The 15,277-nt window shown below is 43.4% G+C and overlaps 1 protein-coding gene across 6 annotated transcripts in view; it reads left to right on the top strand.

Annotated features, from left to right (window-relative positions):
* The window catches only part of CSMD3 (CUB and Sushi multiple domains 3), a 969,186-nt gene that overhangs the window by 849,740 nt on the left and 104,169 nt on the right, over positions 1-15,277 (top strand). For all 6 annotated transcript variants that reach the window (XM_083186712.1, XM_083186713.1, XM_083186711.1 and 3 more), the window contains 4 exons: positions 1,094-1,282; positions 1,417-1,563; positions 7,680-7,868; positions 13,145-13,330. In XM_083186712.1, coding sequence (XP_083042838.1) covers positions 1,094-1,282; positions 1,417-1,563; positions 7,680-7,868; positions 13,145-13,330 — 711 coding nt within the window. The remainder of the gene's footprint in view (positions 1-1,093; positions 1,283-1,416; positions 1,564-7,679; positions 7,869-13,144; positions 13,331-15,277) is intronic.

Below are 15,277 nucleotides of genomic sequence, written 5' to 3'. Positions count from 1 at the left end.
ATAACGTCCGCTACCATGTCCACTTGCTTGACTGTTCCCAGTCACAGTCCATGTGAATGATCAAAAATGAAGAAGTTCTAAAGAGAGCTTACAGTGTAAAGCAGAGGTGCAGACAGGCAGGAGTCACTCAGGGATAGAGACAGTGAGGGAGGAGCATGGAGCAGGGGGTTAGGATGAGAGTGGGGAGGCATTGGTAAAGAAGTGGGTTTTAAGAGTGTGAAGTTATGTAGAGAGATGGAGAGCCTAATAGGGAGAGAGTTCCAGAGGTAGGGATCAGTGCAAGCTTAATCTTTTAGGTGGAAGTGGGAGGAGAGGTGCCGTGCATTTTGGGAGTTAAAAGGCCGGACGTGCGAGAGGTTAAATACAACACAAACTGCTGACAGGAATAGCTCTTTATGGTGCATCAGACATTTGCCAGGTTAGGACCGGTGCCTGATTAATCAATAGGCTAATTAGGCTGCAGCCTAGGGCACCGGAACCGGGGGTGTCATGCTTGTTAGCCTTCACCCGTCCGGATGTACTGTGGGGGGTAAAGTACTTAAGGTGACTGCCAGATGGCTGTGCCAATGTAACTTACTGATGGAACCATTACGTTATGTACATTGTGCTACAGCGCCAGCTGGGCAGCCTAAAGGCAAAGTCTCCTCCACACACCACAAGCATTAGATCATATATGCCAGTTGTATGTAGTGGCAGTATGACTGGCGAGTCCCTGAGCACCCATACACGCGTGTATACCAGCATTACATGCACATGGGCAGTATGACTGGCGAGTCCCTGAGCGCCCATACACGCGTGTTCAGCAGGATTACAAGGGGGAGCTACTGTACATGCGTATTAGCCTATGGAACCTGGAACCTTTAACCAGGCCCTGCTTAGTACTATACAATTAATTAACTCCCCCTGATGGTATAAATACATGGTTTAAAGGAACAGACGGGGCAAAGAAATATATTAAGGAGAAGAAACTTGCCAGCGGTGAACAAATTACAGTTTATTAATACTCTAATTACCCTATGTGATACTATGAAACAGCTGCAGTCTGAGATAAAGGTTCCCCTCATAAAAGCGGCATATCCTTTGTCCTCCGCAGTGTTGTGCCCAGCCAATGAAATGCGACTGGACTCGACAGGTATCATACTGAGCCCGGGTTATCCTGACAGCTACCCAAACCTTCAGATGTGCGCGTGGAGCATCAGCGTAGAGAAAGGATACAATATAACCATAATATTTGAATTCTTCCATACCGAGAAGGAGTTTGACGTGCTCGAAGCTTTTGACGGTAACAAAACAATATGTGATTGAATGTCATTTGATGCTTTTGTTCCTGCGGTGACATTTTTTTTTTTGCATAATGAACTTGTCTCGTATTTGCATGTTGTACGTATGCTAATCTACACATTTCATTTGGCGCAGGACCCAACAGTCACTATCCACTGCTCATTTCCTTAAGTGGCGATTATACATCTACTTTTAATATAACCAGCAGCGGCCATGAAGCTTTTTTACGGTGGTCGGCAGATCACGGGACCAACAAGAAAGGATTCAGAATACGATACATAGGTAGGTTATTGATATCACTAGCACGATGTACTTGGTTTGTTTCTGCCATTAAAGATTGATTGTCCTGCTGATTGAATAGACTGTTATGTTACTACCATGGCAACCACAGTAGCATGACAAATTATGTAGTAAACAAGGAGGCATGCTTCAGAATGACCCACTGAGAGGTTTGCAATGTCCGTCTCCCCTTCTGCCAGTACATAACATGCTGAGAGTCTGAAAGCCAGTGTCAGTGCTGAAGACTGATTTTGTCTAGCAGTCATATTTGTTTCCCCTCCAGAGATATTTTGATCAGGAGATAATGATTTGTAGAAGAGTAGCTAAGAAAAATGATCAGATAAATGTTATTAGAAATTATTATATCTCAAGGGGAAATTATTATATCTCAAGGGACCTGTACTGTATTTTAGCTTTGCAAATGGATTTTTGGCACTGTTAAATTTTTTATCAAAGCTAGTCCACTGAGGATGAGGATCAGTGGAAAGGAAGATGGCAAGCCCCACGCTAAAACATAACTGTCCCCTCCCCAAACTTTTGAATCTACTTACTTTTACATGAATACGGTACATGCAAATCTGCAGATAAGTAACTTATTTATATATCCGTGGGTTTTGCTTTACAGTTATAACCTTGCGTTATAACTGGGGTCAGTCTTATTTATGCCGTATTTCATAGATTCATTGCGTTTCCTGTGCAGTGAATATAGAAATAACTTAGTGCATGAAGCATTAGTGCGGAGGCTGGTAAGCATCTGCAAAAGTCATGCAGTGTTACTATGATAATATTCTATCATTACATACTACCATTTGCCAAGAGATAATAGACAGAAATAATAACCAAATAATTGTAAATAAACAACTAAAGACTAAAATTATCTAAAGCATATGCTAATGAATTTAGTCAGTATAGTCATATAGTACATATGTACATTATTTACAGAAATTACGCAAATCATGCGGAATGGAAAGTTAGTAATTATCTATAATTACCACTTGTGATATATCTGCAGCATTAATGCTTTGAGATGTTGGGCAGGCTGCCAGCCAGGACCCAGATATAGCAATGTACTGTAGTTTATCAGCATGTGGGATATAGGTCCTAAATCAGAATTGTTTGCTAGGCTGCGTGTCGACATTCTACCACTAATGGTCGACTTTGACTAGGTCGACACCTAAGAATGGTCAACATACCCTAGGCCAACACTGACAGATCAACACAAGCTTAAGGTCGACATGGTCGACATGGTCGACATCAATAATGTCGAAATCAGTTGTTTGGGGTTTTTTGCAAAAAAGGTGTTTTTTCATACTTGCAGCCTACTCAGGCTGGCTGTCGGATGCAGACAACTGGGCTCAGGAAGTCTGGTCTAAAGTTACCCCGCAAATCGAGTCCCTCTCCCGGCCCCCTGGGAAGGTGAACAAGTCTCCTGCATTGCCCCCGCTCCCCCCTTCCCCGCTGCATAACATCCAGAATTTTGCAGGTCCATGGGGAGGGGGCATGGCTAAAATTACACAAATCGCTCATTTTGCATTATTTTAGCCCCTTCCCCAATCCGGGGACCTGCGACTTGCCACGGCTGACTGTCATGGGGGCAAGGCTTGGTGGTGTCAGCATCATCCTGACACATAGCCTCGCCCCACCCCCCTTTCGCTCCTTTCCGGGCTTCTCCCAGAGAGGAGTAAGAAAAAGTAGGCAGCTATGAGTTAAACCAGGCCCCAAAAGTAGCAGAGAACTACATTCTTTGGACTAGTTCTCAAACAACAGAATCTGGGCATACATGTCTAGCGTGTACTGTACATGTGAGGCAGACAAATAGGCACAAATACTCTTAAGGGGCCGACACACGGGGAGATTGCTGACCCTGACCGGCGATTAAGTAGATTTATCTAGCATGCTGGATATTAATCGCGGGTCAATAGCAAGGCATCGATATCGCTGTGACCCCTACACACAAAGTAGGGTCATTTTCTAAGCGATCTAGTGAGTGTGTGGGCCCCATAAGTGCCAATATGTTTCCTGTCCATTTCATTTGGAGGAATTTTTTTTTTTTTTTGTTTAATGACAACTGATTTTAAAACAGATAAGTCACATGCTTTGAACTATAATCTTGACATTGTATGAGAGAGAGAGAGATAGAGAGAGAGAGTCTGTACAGAGATAGGCGGCTGTTTCCAGTTTCCAAATGTATCACATTTAGGATTCTTTACTTTTTCTAAAAAAAAACTTATAATTTTATATTATATTTGATAATTTATAATATTTTCATGCAATGCCTATGAAGCACTGATGTTCCCTAGTGCACAGCCCCTTGCCACCGACCCTTGCCCCCTCCCGCACTGCTAGGTGCGAATGGGCCGGCGAACAAAAGTTTATGCGCAGTCGCAAATGAGCAGGAGAGCGAAGGGACCAGAATAAGGTCCTACAGTAAATGCAAATCCTCTGTATTCAAAATATCTATAGCAGGCGCTTTATTTCCAGGGGCAGACAAAAAAAAAATCATTTCTAAGAATGATTTGTAAATAATCATCATCAATAGTCAAATAATTTACATTTCGCTCACAGATGAAAAAGAAAACCTGCACAGCGGTTTAGAGAAAGACAAAATGAGTATTCTAATTCCAAAAGCACGATTTACCTGTTCCCCGCTGTTTCTATAAGAAGTGCCAACATCGAGAAATCGCTCCATACCTTATATCTGTGCATTTCTGCAATTTACAATATTAGAATTCTGTAAATATTCAGAAAAGCATGTTCCCTAGGATTGATCTTTTCTACGCCCTTATTCAGATCTGATCGCAGTACACATTTGTTTGGAAAATGGGCAAAACCATGTGCACTGCAGGTGGGGCAGATGTAACATGTGCAGAGAGCGTTAGATTTGTGTGGGTATTTTTGTTTCTGTGCAGGGTAAATACTGGCTGCATTATTTTTACACTGCAATTAAGATTTCAGTTTCAACACACTCTCTCTGCACATATTGTATCTGCCCCACCTGCAGTGCACATGGTTTTGCCCATTTTCCAAACAAATTTGTACTGCGATCAGATCTGAATAAGGGCCATAATGTGACCTATTATGGTCGACCATTGAAGGTCGACAGGCATTAGGTCGTCACCTGACACAGGTCGACATGGCTACGGTCACCAGGGTCGGAAGGTCGACACAAGCCTGTGCCAACACGTGGTATTTCATGCCCTACCATTTACTGGGATGCGGTCATCTATTAGAATGAACTTAGGTCTACAGTCATTAGGTCGACCCCACTAGGTCGACTGGCAGGAAGGTCGACCTGACTTAAGGTCGACATGGGCCAAGGTCGACATGACTTAAGGTCGAATTTGCATAAAGTATCGACATGAGGAAGGTCGACTGGTCATAAGGTCGACATGGGGTTTTTCACTGTTTTTGGAGCCGACATGTGCCGACAGGCGGTATTTCATGCCCTACCATCCACTAGGGCAGGCTTGTCCAACCTGCGGCCCTCCAGATGTGCTAAAACTACACATCCCAGCATGCCTTGCCACAATTTGGCTATTAGGGAATGCTAGAATGATGGCAATGCATGCTGGGATGTGTAGTTTTAGCACATCTGGAGGGCCGCACGTTGGGCATGCCTGCACTAGGGCGTGGAGGAGGTTATTAAAGCTGTGGCGAGCGAAGCGAGCCACCGTGCCCGAAGCATTGCGAGCAAAGTGAGCCCAATACCCAACCTCAACAGAAGAGGTCTCTCTCTGAGGGCGAGATGTAATGACGCCTGAGTCCAGCAGCAGTGCGGGATGATGGCCCGAAATCTGACATTTTTTTAAAGGGGCTATAATTTACAAGGCAAAACCTGGGCCGTTTTCTAGTGATCTGTACACATGCACAATAGAGATGTCCCCAAGAACACTACGCAGGAGCCATGTTCATGGAGACCTATGCATGCAGAGAAGACTTGTGCGCCACTGGATAGAAGGGGGTCCAATCGGAGAAATACCGCCTGTCGGCACATGTCGGCTCCAAAAACAGTGAAAAACCCCATGTCGACCTTATGACCAGTCGACCTTCCTCATGTCGATACTTTATGCAAATTCGACCTTAAGTCATGTCGACCTTGGCCCATGTCGACCTTAAGTCAGGTCGACCTTCCTGCCAGTCGACCTAGTGGGGTCGACCTAATGACTGTAGACCTAAGTTCATTCTAATAGAAAAAAAAAAAAATTATAAAATATAGTTTTTTTTTAAGCATTAACGACACATTGAGAATGATACATAATAGGCACCTGTAGGAGCAATTCAATTGTTTTGGATGCCAATTAATGAATGTGTCTAAATTTAGTAGCTGATTGATTGGTAATTTGTCTTTTTCTAAGTTTTTTAAAAATCTGTTCCTTAGAGATATCTGATCCATATTCAGTATCTGTAGTATCTGATCAATGATCAGTATCTATAGTATCTGATACATATTCAGTATCCATAGTATCTGATCTGTATTCAGTATCTGTAGTATCTTATACATATTCAGTATCTGTAGTATCTAATCCATTTTGTGTATCTGTAGTATCTGATCCATGTTCAGTATCTGTAGTATCTGATCCATGTGCAGTATCTGTAGTATCTGATCCATGTTCAGTATCTGTAGTATTTGATACGTATTCAGTATCTGTAGTATCTGATCTATGTTCAGTATCTGTAGTATCTGATCCATGTTCAGTATCTGTAGCATCTGATCCATGTTCAGTATCTGCAGTATCTGATACGTATTCAGTATCTGTAGTATCTGATACATATTTCGTATCTGTAGTATCTGATACGTATTCAGTATCTGTAGTATCTGATCCATATTCAGTATCTGTAGTATCTGATCCATATTCAGTATCTGTAGTATCTGATCAATGATCAGTATCTATAGTATCTGATACATATTCAGTATCCATAGTATCTGATCTGTATTCAGTATCTGTAGTATCTGATCCATATTCAGTATCTGTAGTATCTGATCCATATTCAGTATCTGTAGTATCTGATCAATGATCAGTATCTATAGTATCTGATACATATTCAGTATCCATAGTATCTGATCTGTATTCAGTATCTGTAGCATCTGATACATATTCAGTATCTGTAGTATCTGATCCATTTTCTGTATCTGTAGTATCTGATCCATGTTCAGTATCTGTAGTATCTGATCCATGTGCAGTATCTGTAGTATCTGATCCATGTTCAGTATCCATAGTATCTGATCTGTATTCAGTATCTGTAGTATCTGATACATATTCAGTATCTGTAGTATCTGATCTGTATTCAGTATCTGTAGTATCTGATACATATTCAGTATCTGTAGTATCTGATCCATTTTCTGTATCTGTAGTATCTGATCCATGTTCAGTATCTGTAGTATCTGATCCATGTGCAGTATCTGTAGTATCTGATCCATGTTCAGTATCTGTAGTATCTGATCCATGTTCAGTATCTGTAGCATCTGATCCATGTTCAGTATCTGTAGTATCTGATACATATTCAGTATCTGTAGTATCTGATCCATGTTCAGTATCTGTAGCATCTGATCCATGTTCAGTATCTGTAGCATCTGATCCATGTTCAGTATCTGTTGTATCTGATACGTATTCAGTATCTGTAGTATCTGATACATATTTTGTAGCTGTAGTATCTGATACATATTTAGTATCTGTAGTATCTGATACATATTCAGTATCTGTAGTATCTGATCCATGTTCAGTATCTGTAGTATGTGATCTGTATTCAGTATCTGATATATATATATATATATATATATATATATATATTCAGTAGCTTTAGTAGATGATACATACTCAGTATCTGTAGCATCTGATCTGTATTTAGTATCTGATATATATATATATATATTCAGTAGCTTTAGTAGATGACACATATTTAGTATCTGTAGCATCTGATCTGTATTCAGTATCTGATACATATTCATTAGCTTTAGTAGATGATACATGCTCAGTATCTGTAGTACTATTATATGTTACACATGTTTGTGCCTTATATGCATGCAGTAGTTCTATACAAGATGAGCATTGCCCTGCATTGGATTTTCTTTTAACCAGTGGCCAGTTTTTCTATTGAATGATATGATTCGACTTTTGCAGCTCAGTATTGCAGCACCCCAGAGTCTCCTCCGCATGGGTTCATTGTTAGTCAAACAGGTGGACAGCTGAACAGTATGGTTCGCTGGGCTTGTGATCGAGGATTCAGACTCATTGGAAAGAGTACGGCTGTCTGTAAAAAAGCTCCATACGGCTATTATTCCTGGGACGCCCCCGTACCTGCCTGTCAAGGTGAGTTTAAGATCATCATTGAAAGCGGTCTTCAAATAAATAAATGAATAAATAACCAATGAGTAATTTTCCAGCAATTACCGTAAAATGTCATTTAAAGTATTAGCACTGATAACTGGAAGATTGCTACAGTACTGTATTTGTCTGGTCTTCATTTACACATAGAATATATCATGGAAAGCAGAAATATTTCTTATTATTCAGATTACGGGATTTGTAGTGATTAACTGTAAAGGCCCCCATACATAGAGCCGACTTGTCCCAAGGACAAGTCGGACCCAGTTCTCCTCCGGCCCGCCCGGCAGCTCCCCGGGAGGCTCACATACAATTAGAACTTTGATGTACCATTTTTTACATGTGTCAAATCGCATGCGATTTATCACATGTAAAAAAAATAACAGGGAGCTGCAGGGTGGTGAGGAGCAGTGGGGGCGGGCGGCTGGGGAGGAACCAGTGGGGCAGTAGAGTTACCAGAACAGTCGGGGCAGGCGGCGGTGACCATCAGTCTCCACTGTCCAGCACTGTAGCGGGCTGGCAGCGGCAGCTATTACATCTTTAAAATAATGTGTCAAATGACTCTCCGGCTTTTGATTGGCTGAGATAGAGCACTCTCAGCCAATCAGCGGCCACGGAGGGAGGCCACTGATTGGCTGAGTGTGCTCTATCTCAGCCAATCATTAGCTGGGCAGTCATTTGACATGTTATTTTAAAGTTGTAATTGCCGCGGCTGCCCGCCCACTACAGCGCTGGACAGTGGAGAGTGATGGTCACCGCCGTCCGCCCCGACTGATCTGGTAACGCTGCTGCCCCACTGCTTCCTCCCCAGCCGCCCGCCCCCACTGCTCCTCACCGCTACGGCGCTGGACATTGGAGACTGACTGTCACCGCCGCTGATTAAACATCGTATGTCCCGCCGGTCCGACCCCTGGGGCCGGGTCCAATATGCACGGGACCGCACATCGGACCCGACCCCATGTCATGAAGAACCGATTTGGTCCGATTTATCAGGCCGATTGATCGCAATCGGCTCGATGTATGCCCAGCTTAAAGGCCCCCATACATTAGTCCGACTTGTCCTAGGGACAAGTCGGACCTGATTTCACCCTGCAGCTCCCCGGGAGGGGGACACACGATTAGGCACTTGATGTGCCAAATTTTGCATATGATAAATCTCATGGATTTATCATATGTAGTCCCCGGGGAGCTGCAGGGGGAGAGCCGGGTGGGGGACGCTGGGGAGCTGCAGGGAACAGCTGGGCAGGGTAAGCTGACAAATAGTTAGCAGGGGGGACACTGTTATCCGGGCATGGGGAGAGGCTGGCAGGGGCAGCTGGCAGGGGCAGCGTACACATAGGCAGCGGGCGGGGGGGGGTCGCCGGTGAACCGGCAAGGGGAACAGCTCACATGCTGGGCAGGAGGACCAGGCAGCCACAGCTGCAAGGAAGAAAAACCCAATACAAAGAATGGGGAGCCAGTGATTGGCCTCCCCATTCGTTTGTATTGAAGCTGCGGCTACTTGGTCCTCCTGCCCAGCACATGAGCTGTTCCCCTCGCCAGTTCAACGGCGTCCCCCCGCCCGCTGTCTGTGTGTCAGCTGCCCCTGCCAGCCTCTCCCCATGCCCGGCGTCAGCTCACCTTGCCTGGCAGTTCCCCGGCGTCCCCCGCCCACTGACCCTGCCCAGAGACTGCACATAAGATTTAGGAAATCTTATGTGCAGCCGGTGCGACTGCCCGACTCCGATCCGATGCGCACAGGACCGCGCATCGGGTCGGACAGGGTGTCAAAACATGCGATTTGGGACGATTTCACGGCCCGATTCATCCGAATCGGGTGAAATCGCGCCCAAATCGCATAATGTATGGGGGCCTTAAGTCTGTAACAATGAGTTTTGTAGCATCACAGTTGTGTCTTTTTGTTATAATGTAAATTGGTCATCCCCCTTTGTTTCACTGTATAATAATAATAGTTTAACACATATTATCTATACTAGGAAGCAAAAGCTTCGAAAGCTGTGTTTGTGCATGTGTGATAAAGAGATGTAGTTTCACTCACTGCCAGCAGATGGCAGTGTTTCAGAGACTCACGGACACTAGACATACATATAGATAACTGTAATCACTGAGTAATTACTTGAGTTTCAAAATATTCTGATTAATATGAAATTATAATAATAATAATAATTAATAATAATAATAATAATAATTATTATTATTATTATTATTATTATTATTATTATTATTATTATTATTATTATTATTATTATTATCCTGCAGAGAAACAATATAAATTTCTGCAAAGCAACATGGTTCATACTTGTCTACCATCCTAGAGTGGCTGGGAGGCTCCCAAAACTCAGGTCCCCTTCCCTGCCACCTGGATAGGTCGGAAAGTCTCCCATTTGCTCCCCTGAGCCCCTGCACCCCTCCCTTCCCGGCTAATACAAATACTGGAATTTGCGGTTCCGCAGAGAGGGGGTGGGGCTAAAATGACATGAATAGCGTTGTTTTCCATAGCATCATTTTGCACCGTTAAAGGGCCTCCCCCCCCATTGGGACTGAACACAGCCCCCAAATCCTCCATCAATCAGAAAAAAAATCTTATTACCATAATCACAATATTGAAAATATATCCACCTCTCCCTCATTGGAGCCCAGTAGCACCCACTCCTATCCCTTTAACAGATGTTGCAATGGATAGAGGTGATTTTCCGCCTTAGATGAGAATGTGCAGCAATGGGGGGCCTGTGAACCGGCAATGGTTGTTTGAATGGGAGAAAGCTGGGGGACAAGACCACTACTCTTGATAGTGCCACATGATTTCTATTTCCAAATGCGTCCATTTTATAACGAGGTACTGTACTTGAGCCGACAAGTGAAGCCTATTACACAGTTAATAATACGGATAAAATGGTAATGAGATAATGTCATAACACATTGCATTCATTAGATCCTGTTTTGTTGACATTTGCAAACAAGCCCTGAAGAGAAAAATGCATTTAAGCAAATCAAATCAATTAAGGATAATACTGCTTGATACACTTCAGAAAGTTAGCGGCCACAGCTTGGTGAGGCTGAAAAGTGGCGAGAAGCAGAACAAAGGCCGTTCCAGCAAGTGTTCACAATACGAGCATACACAATGAATGAAATGTGTGTGTGTATGATTTTATATACGGTTTTACATAACAGAAGTATTAATTAAACATTTTCTTAGAATTCTGTGGAAGTAAATCTATCTATCCAGCAAAGGCCCTTATTCTAATTGAGTCGGATGGCTCCGAATGTGGACAAACGGCCGATGGTTGGTGTTTGAGCATGTGCGAATGCCTCACACATCCGAACACGGCGTAGTTCCGTGCAGAAAATGATCGTACGGAACCATCCGATCAGTGGGTGGAGAGTGGTATGAAGGGCTGTTTAGGCTCATTAACATATGGGTACGCCCCACATGTGACACACGTGTGAGAGGCGGACTGCTTACATAGCCGGATGTCAGCTGCCCGCCCATTTCCCTGCTTTTATTCAGAAAAATGTCCGAGTGGTCTGGAGCACTGTGAGCTATCTGACCGCTCGGTCCATCATTCGATGGGGACGTTCCGTTCGGTCACTGTCTAACCGCATTCGGACGGTGTGAGCAATCCGTACGGTAGGCGGGGCTAAGAACACTTGGTTCCTGTCTGAAATACGCATCCGTCCGATTCAAATAGAATTATGGCCTTTGTGCACATTGGATGACAGAATTTGTAGTAATAGTAATACGTATGACATCACAGTCAGCTTGTTATTGCATCACAGTCACCTGGCATCAAAATTAAGGGGTGGATTCTGGTGACTTGCTAACCAGGGTCAATTTAATGCTTAGCGAAATAACTAACGCCACTCGCCGAGCGAGCGAATGCCCGCCTGCAGCCACACGTTAAATCACAGAGCATGGCGAATGGAGGTTTAGCATAAAAATACATTCCCAAGGGTGCGTACGGGGGCAAAATCATTCATTGGTCGCCAACCATCTAATGATTTTTACCCTGTTCGCAAATATAAGTCATGTACTTTCCTATATTTGCGTCATCTGGTCCGAGAACAGGGAGGGCGGCCATCCGCCTTCTATTGCATTGGGATGCCCTGCGTTTCCTGGGCACACCCAGCGTTTTTGAGGGAACTCCCAGGGCGTAAACATCGGTCCCTGTTGTGAATTAGCCGGGGACTGAACAGACCAGAATCACCTCCTAAGTGCAAATCAGGTTTCCGAGCAAAACAGGTCTTTTTTTCCGCCATGGGTCCTTGCTGCATCGGCACACTATTATAATCTACGGTAGCTTTATACCCACTTGGATCATGAAGTAAGAACAATTCGGTTTCAAAGAAAAAAATGATAAATGGATGTCGACTTTTTGACCATGACGACATGTTAAATATCATTGTTTTGACCATGCCGGTATCATGAATGTTGTCATTTTAAACATGTCGGTATTTTGACTGCCTGCCAATGGTTGACAGTTTTTTGACCGTTGGCGTTTTGACTGTTGGTAAATTCACTGCATCCCAATAGGTAACACCAATGAGCAGAGACGCACTGGTTCAACATTGACCAAAGGTCGAAACAATCAAAATGTTGACATGCCAATGGTCGACACATGAAAAAGTCCTGATGTTAATTTCTTTGACTTATACAGGCTTTACGATCCACGTGGGCTCTGGTAGGGAATGGTACAGTGCCCAAAGCATGGCAAGCCAAGGGAGTCATGCACTGTACTAATTTGGAGTCATAGACACCAAAAAACGGAAAAAAAAACCCAGAAAAAAAACCCAAAAACTTTTCGATGTTGACAATTTATTGAATCGACATTTTGGCAGTGTTGACCTAGTGCATGTCAACCTTTTGGTGTTGACTGTTGACCTAGACACTGTTGACCCAGGGGCAGTGCTAGGGTGTCCACATCCCCCTGCAAACTATAAATGTGTATTATAAATTGCTCACAGTATATAAAGTAACAATGTGAGCAAAAGGGGTGTGGTCTCACAAGGAAGGGGCAGGGCCACACAATAGTGCCCCCAATTCAAATTAGACCACACAGTGGTTTCATGCTCTTATTTAAATCACCCTCCATGACTTCACAGTATGACCTATTTGTTCCTTTTTCTCTTATACATCACTTTTTGTAAAATATTTCACTTTATAATCTTAAACTTTATAATTTGCGCGTTAACTTAATTTGACCCAAGTCATTTTTAGTAATGTGCTTAAAGTATCCCCAAAAATGTCTTCATTTTTTTTACAGCAATATCGTGTGGGATTCCAAAGGCTCCTGTAAACGGAGGGATATTATCTACAGATTACTTAGTGGGTACAAGTGCCAATTATTTTTGTAATGACGGATTTCGGTTATCATCCAAGGAGCTGACTAACGCAATATGCCAGCCCGACGGAACATGGAGTAATCATAACAAGATGCCTCGTTGTGTAGGTAAGAAAAAACGGCAACTTTCATTCATTCGCTTCATATATTAACAGACGCAATGGGGGGTATTCAATCCCGGATAGTATTTCTGCTGGCGGACATTGCAGCCATCGCCTATCCAATGCTGCCGTTATCGACAACATGAAGGCAGTTTCATACATAACAGATCCAAATTTAAAACAAGTTGGATGTTTTTTGTCAGAAACGGTCATGGATTGTCAAATTCACGGATGTTTTTCGACAGTCCTCTGCTGTTTCAACAATTCGCAGACTTTCCGACACTCGATAGCAAGTCCATTAAATACCAACTCTCGAGTTCCTGTCGGAAAAGAACGAAAAACATCCCTGATTCCGACTGTCGGGGCGTTCCGACAGTCAGAATCCGGGACAGAATACCCCCCAATGTGTGAAAGACGCTTAGATCTTAAGCTCCATGTTTCTGAAATCAGCTGTTGCCGGGGAAGTAAGCTCCCATCATTAATAGTTCATTGTACTTTTTGTTTGTTTTTGTCTATTTTTGTGTTTCTTTTTGTGCTCGTTAAAATATTATGTCGTGGGGAATTTGGCCTGAGAATAGTTCCCATGGTTTTCTGTTTCTAATAAGAAGTCTGAACAAAACAATAATACCTTTTTTGAGTGGTGTAAGTTAATACCAGGCGCCTGGAGGCAAAATAGAAGGTAGTGACACCCCCCCCCCCCCCCCAAGTGGCCCTGGTTTGCACATGTGCTGACAGCCCAGCTATGCACATCTGGGAAAATAAACATTCGGTACGTGTTTCCTAGCACGGCGCCCATGATATTCAGTCGCATGGCATTTTATTCATCGCATTGCATTGCATGCCATATGCCCGTATGCGATGCGATGCAATGCGATTTTAAATTGTATAAGCCCCCTAATGGGTTTATTCAATGTTAAATGTCCCCCAAATACGATTTTAAATTGTATAAGCACCCTTATGGCCACCCCCACTATGAACGTCAACCCGAAGCGTGGCGAGCGCAGCGGTATGCATCCACCGATCTTTTCATACCCCCACTATCCACGTCAGCGTGGAGTTGATTTTATATAGTGTGGCAAGCGCAGCGAGCCACCGAGCCCGAAAGGTGGCGAGCGGACGCGTATTACTCGCCACTCGCGTATTACCTGCCACTCACCACGCTTCGCTGCGCTCGCCACGCTTCGGGTTGGCATTGATAGTGGGGGTGTCGTGGGGGTGCTTTTAACATTGTAAGCACCCATTACGGTGATCATACAGTTAATAATCTTACAGGGGGGGCATTTAACATTGTAAGCACATTAGGGTGCTTATACAATTTAAAATCGCATCGCATCGCATTGTATGGCATTGTATGCTATATACAATGGTATACAATTTTAAATTTATTTATTTATTTATTTATTAACAGTTTCTTATATAGCGCATACATATTCCGCAGCGCTTTACAGAGCATAGTTATAATCAAAAACACATAACAAATTACAGTACAAGACAGTTTAGGACAAGCACATGGTTAATATGGATAGTTGCATCAGGGGACAGGACACTGAAGCAATCATCAGGGTGGCAGAGGTTTATATATTCTAAGAAAGGCACATGAGGAGAGAGGGCCCTGCTCGTGAGAGCTTACATTCTAAAGGGGAGGGATAGACAGACAGGGGTGACACAAAAGGTAAAGAATAATTGTATACCATCGGGTGCCCATCGCGTCGCATCGCATACCATTGTATGGCTTATGGTATGCGATGCGATGGGCGTCGTGCTAGGAAACAAGTACCAAACATTCTTTATTGCAGCTAATTGTGTTAAAATCTTTATTTTCGAGTGCTGGCTGCAAATGATATTTAATAGCCTTGAGGGTTTTATTAATCAAAGCTCAGAAAGAGATACAATTCTAAGGGATACAATACCAGCCAATCAGCCTCTGCCTTAATACTTAACCAATCAGATACTA

The sequence above is a fragment of the Crinia signifera genome, chromosome 5, assembly GCF_055691185.1.
Source record: "Crinia signifera chromosome 5, ASM5569118v1, whole genome shotgun sequence".
NCBI lineage: Eukaryota > Metazoa > Chordata > Amphibia > Anura > Myobatrachidae > Crinia > Crinia signifera.
Note: the sequence above shows the minus strand (reverse complement) of the source record. Positions and strands in the feature narration are given on the sequence as shown.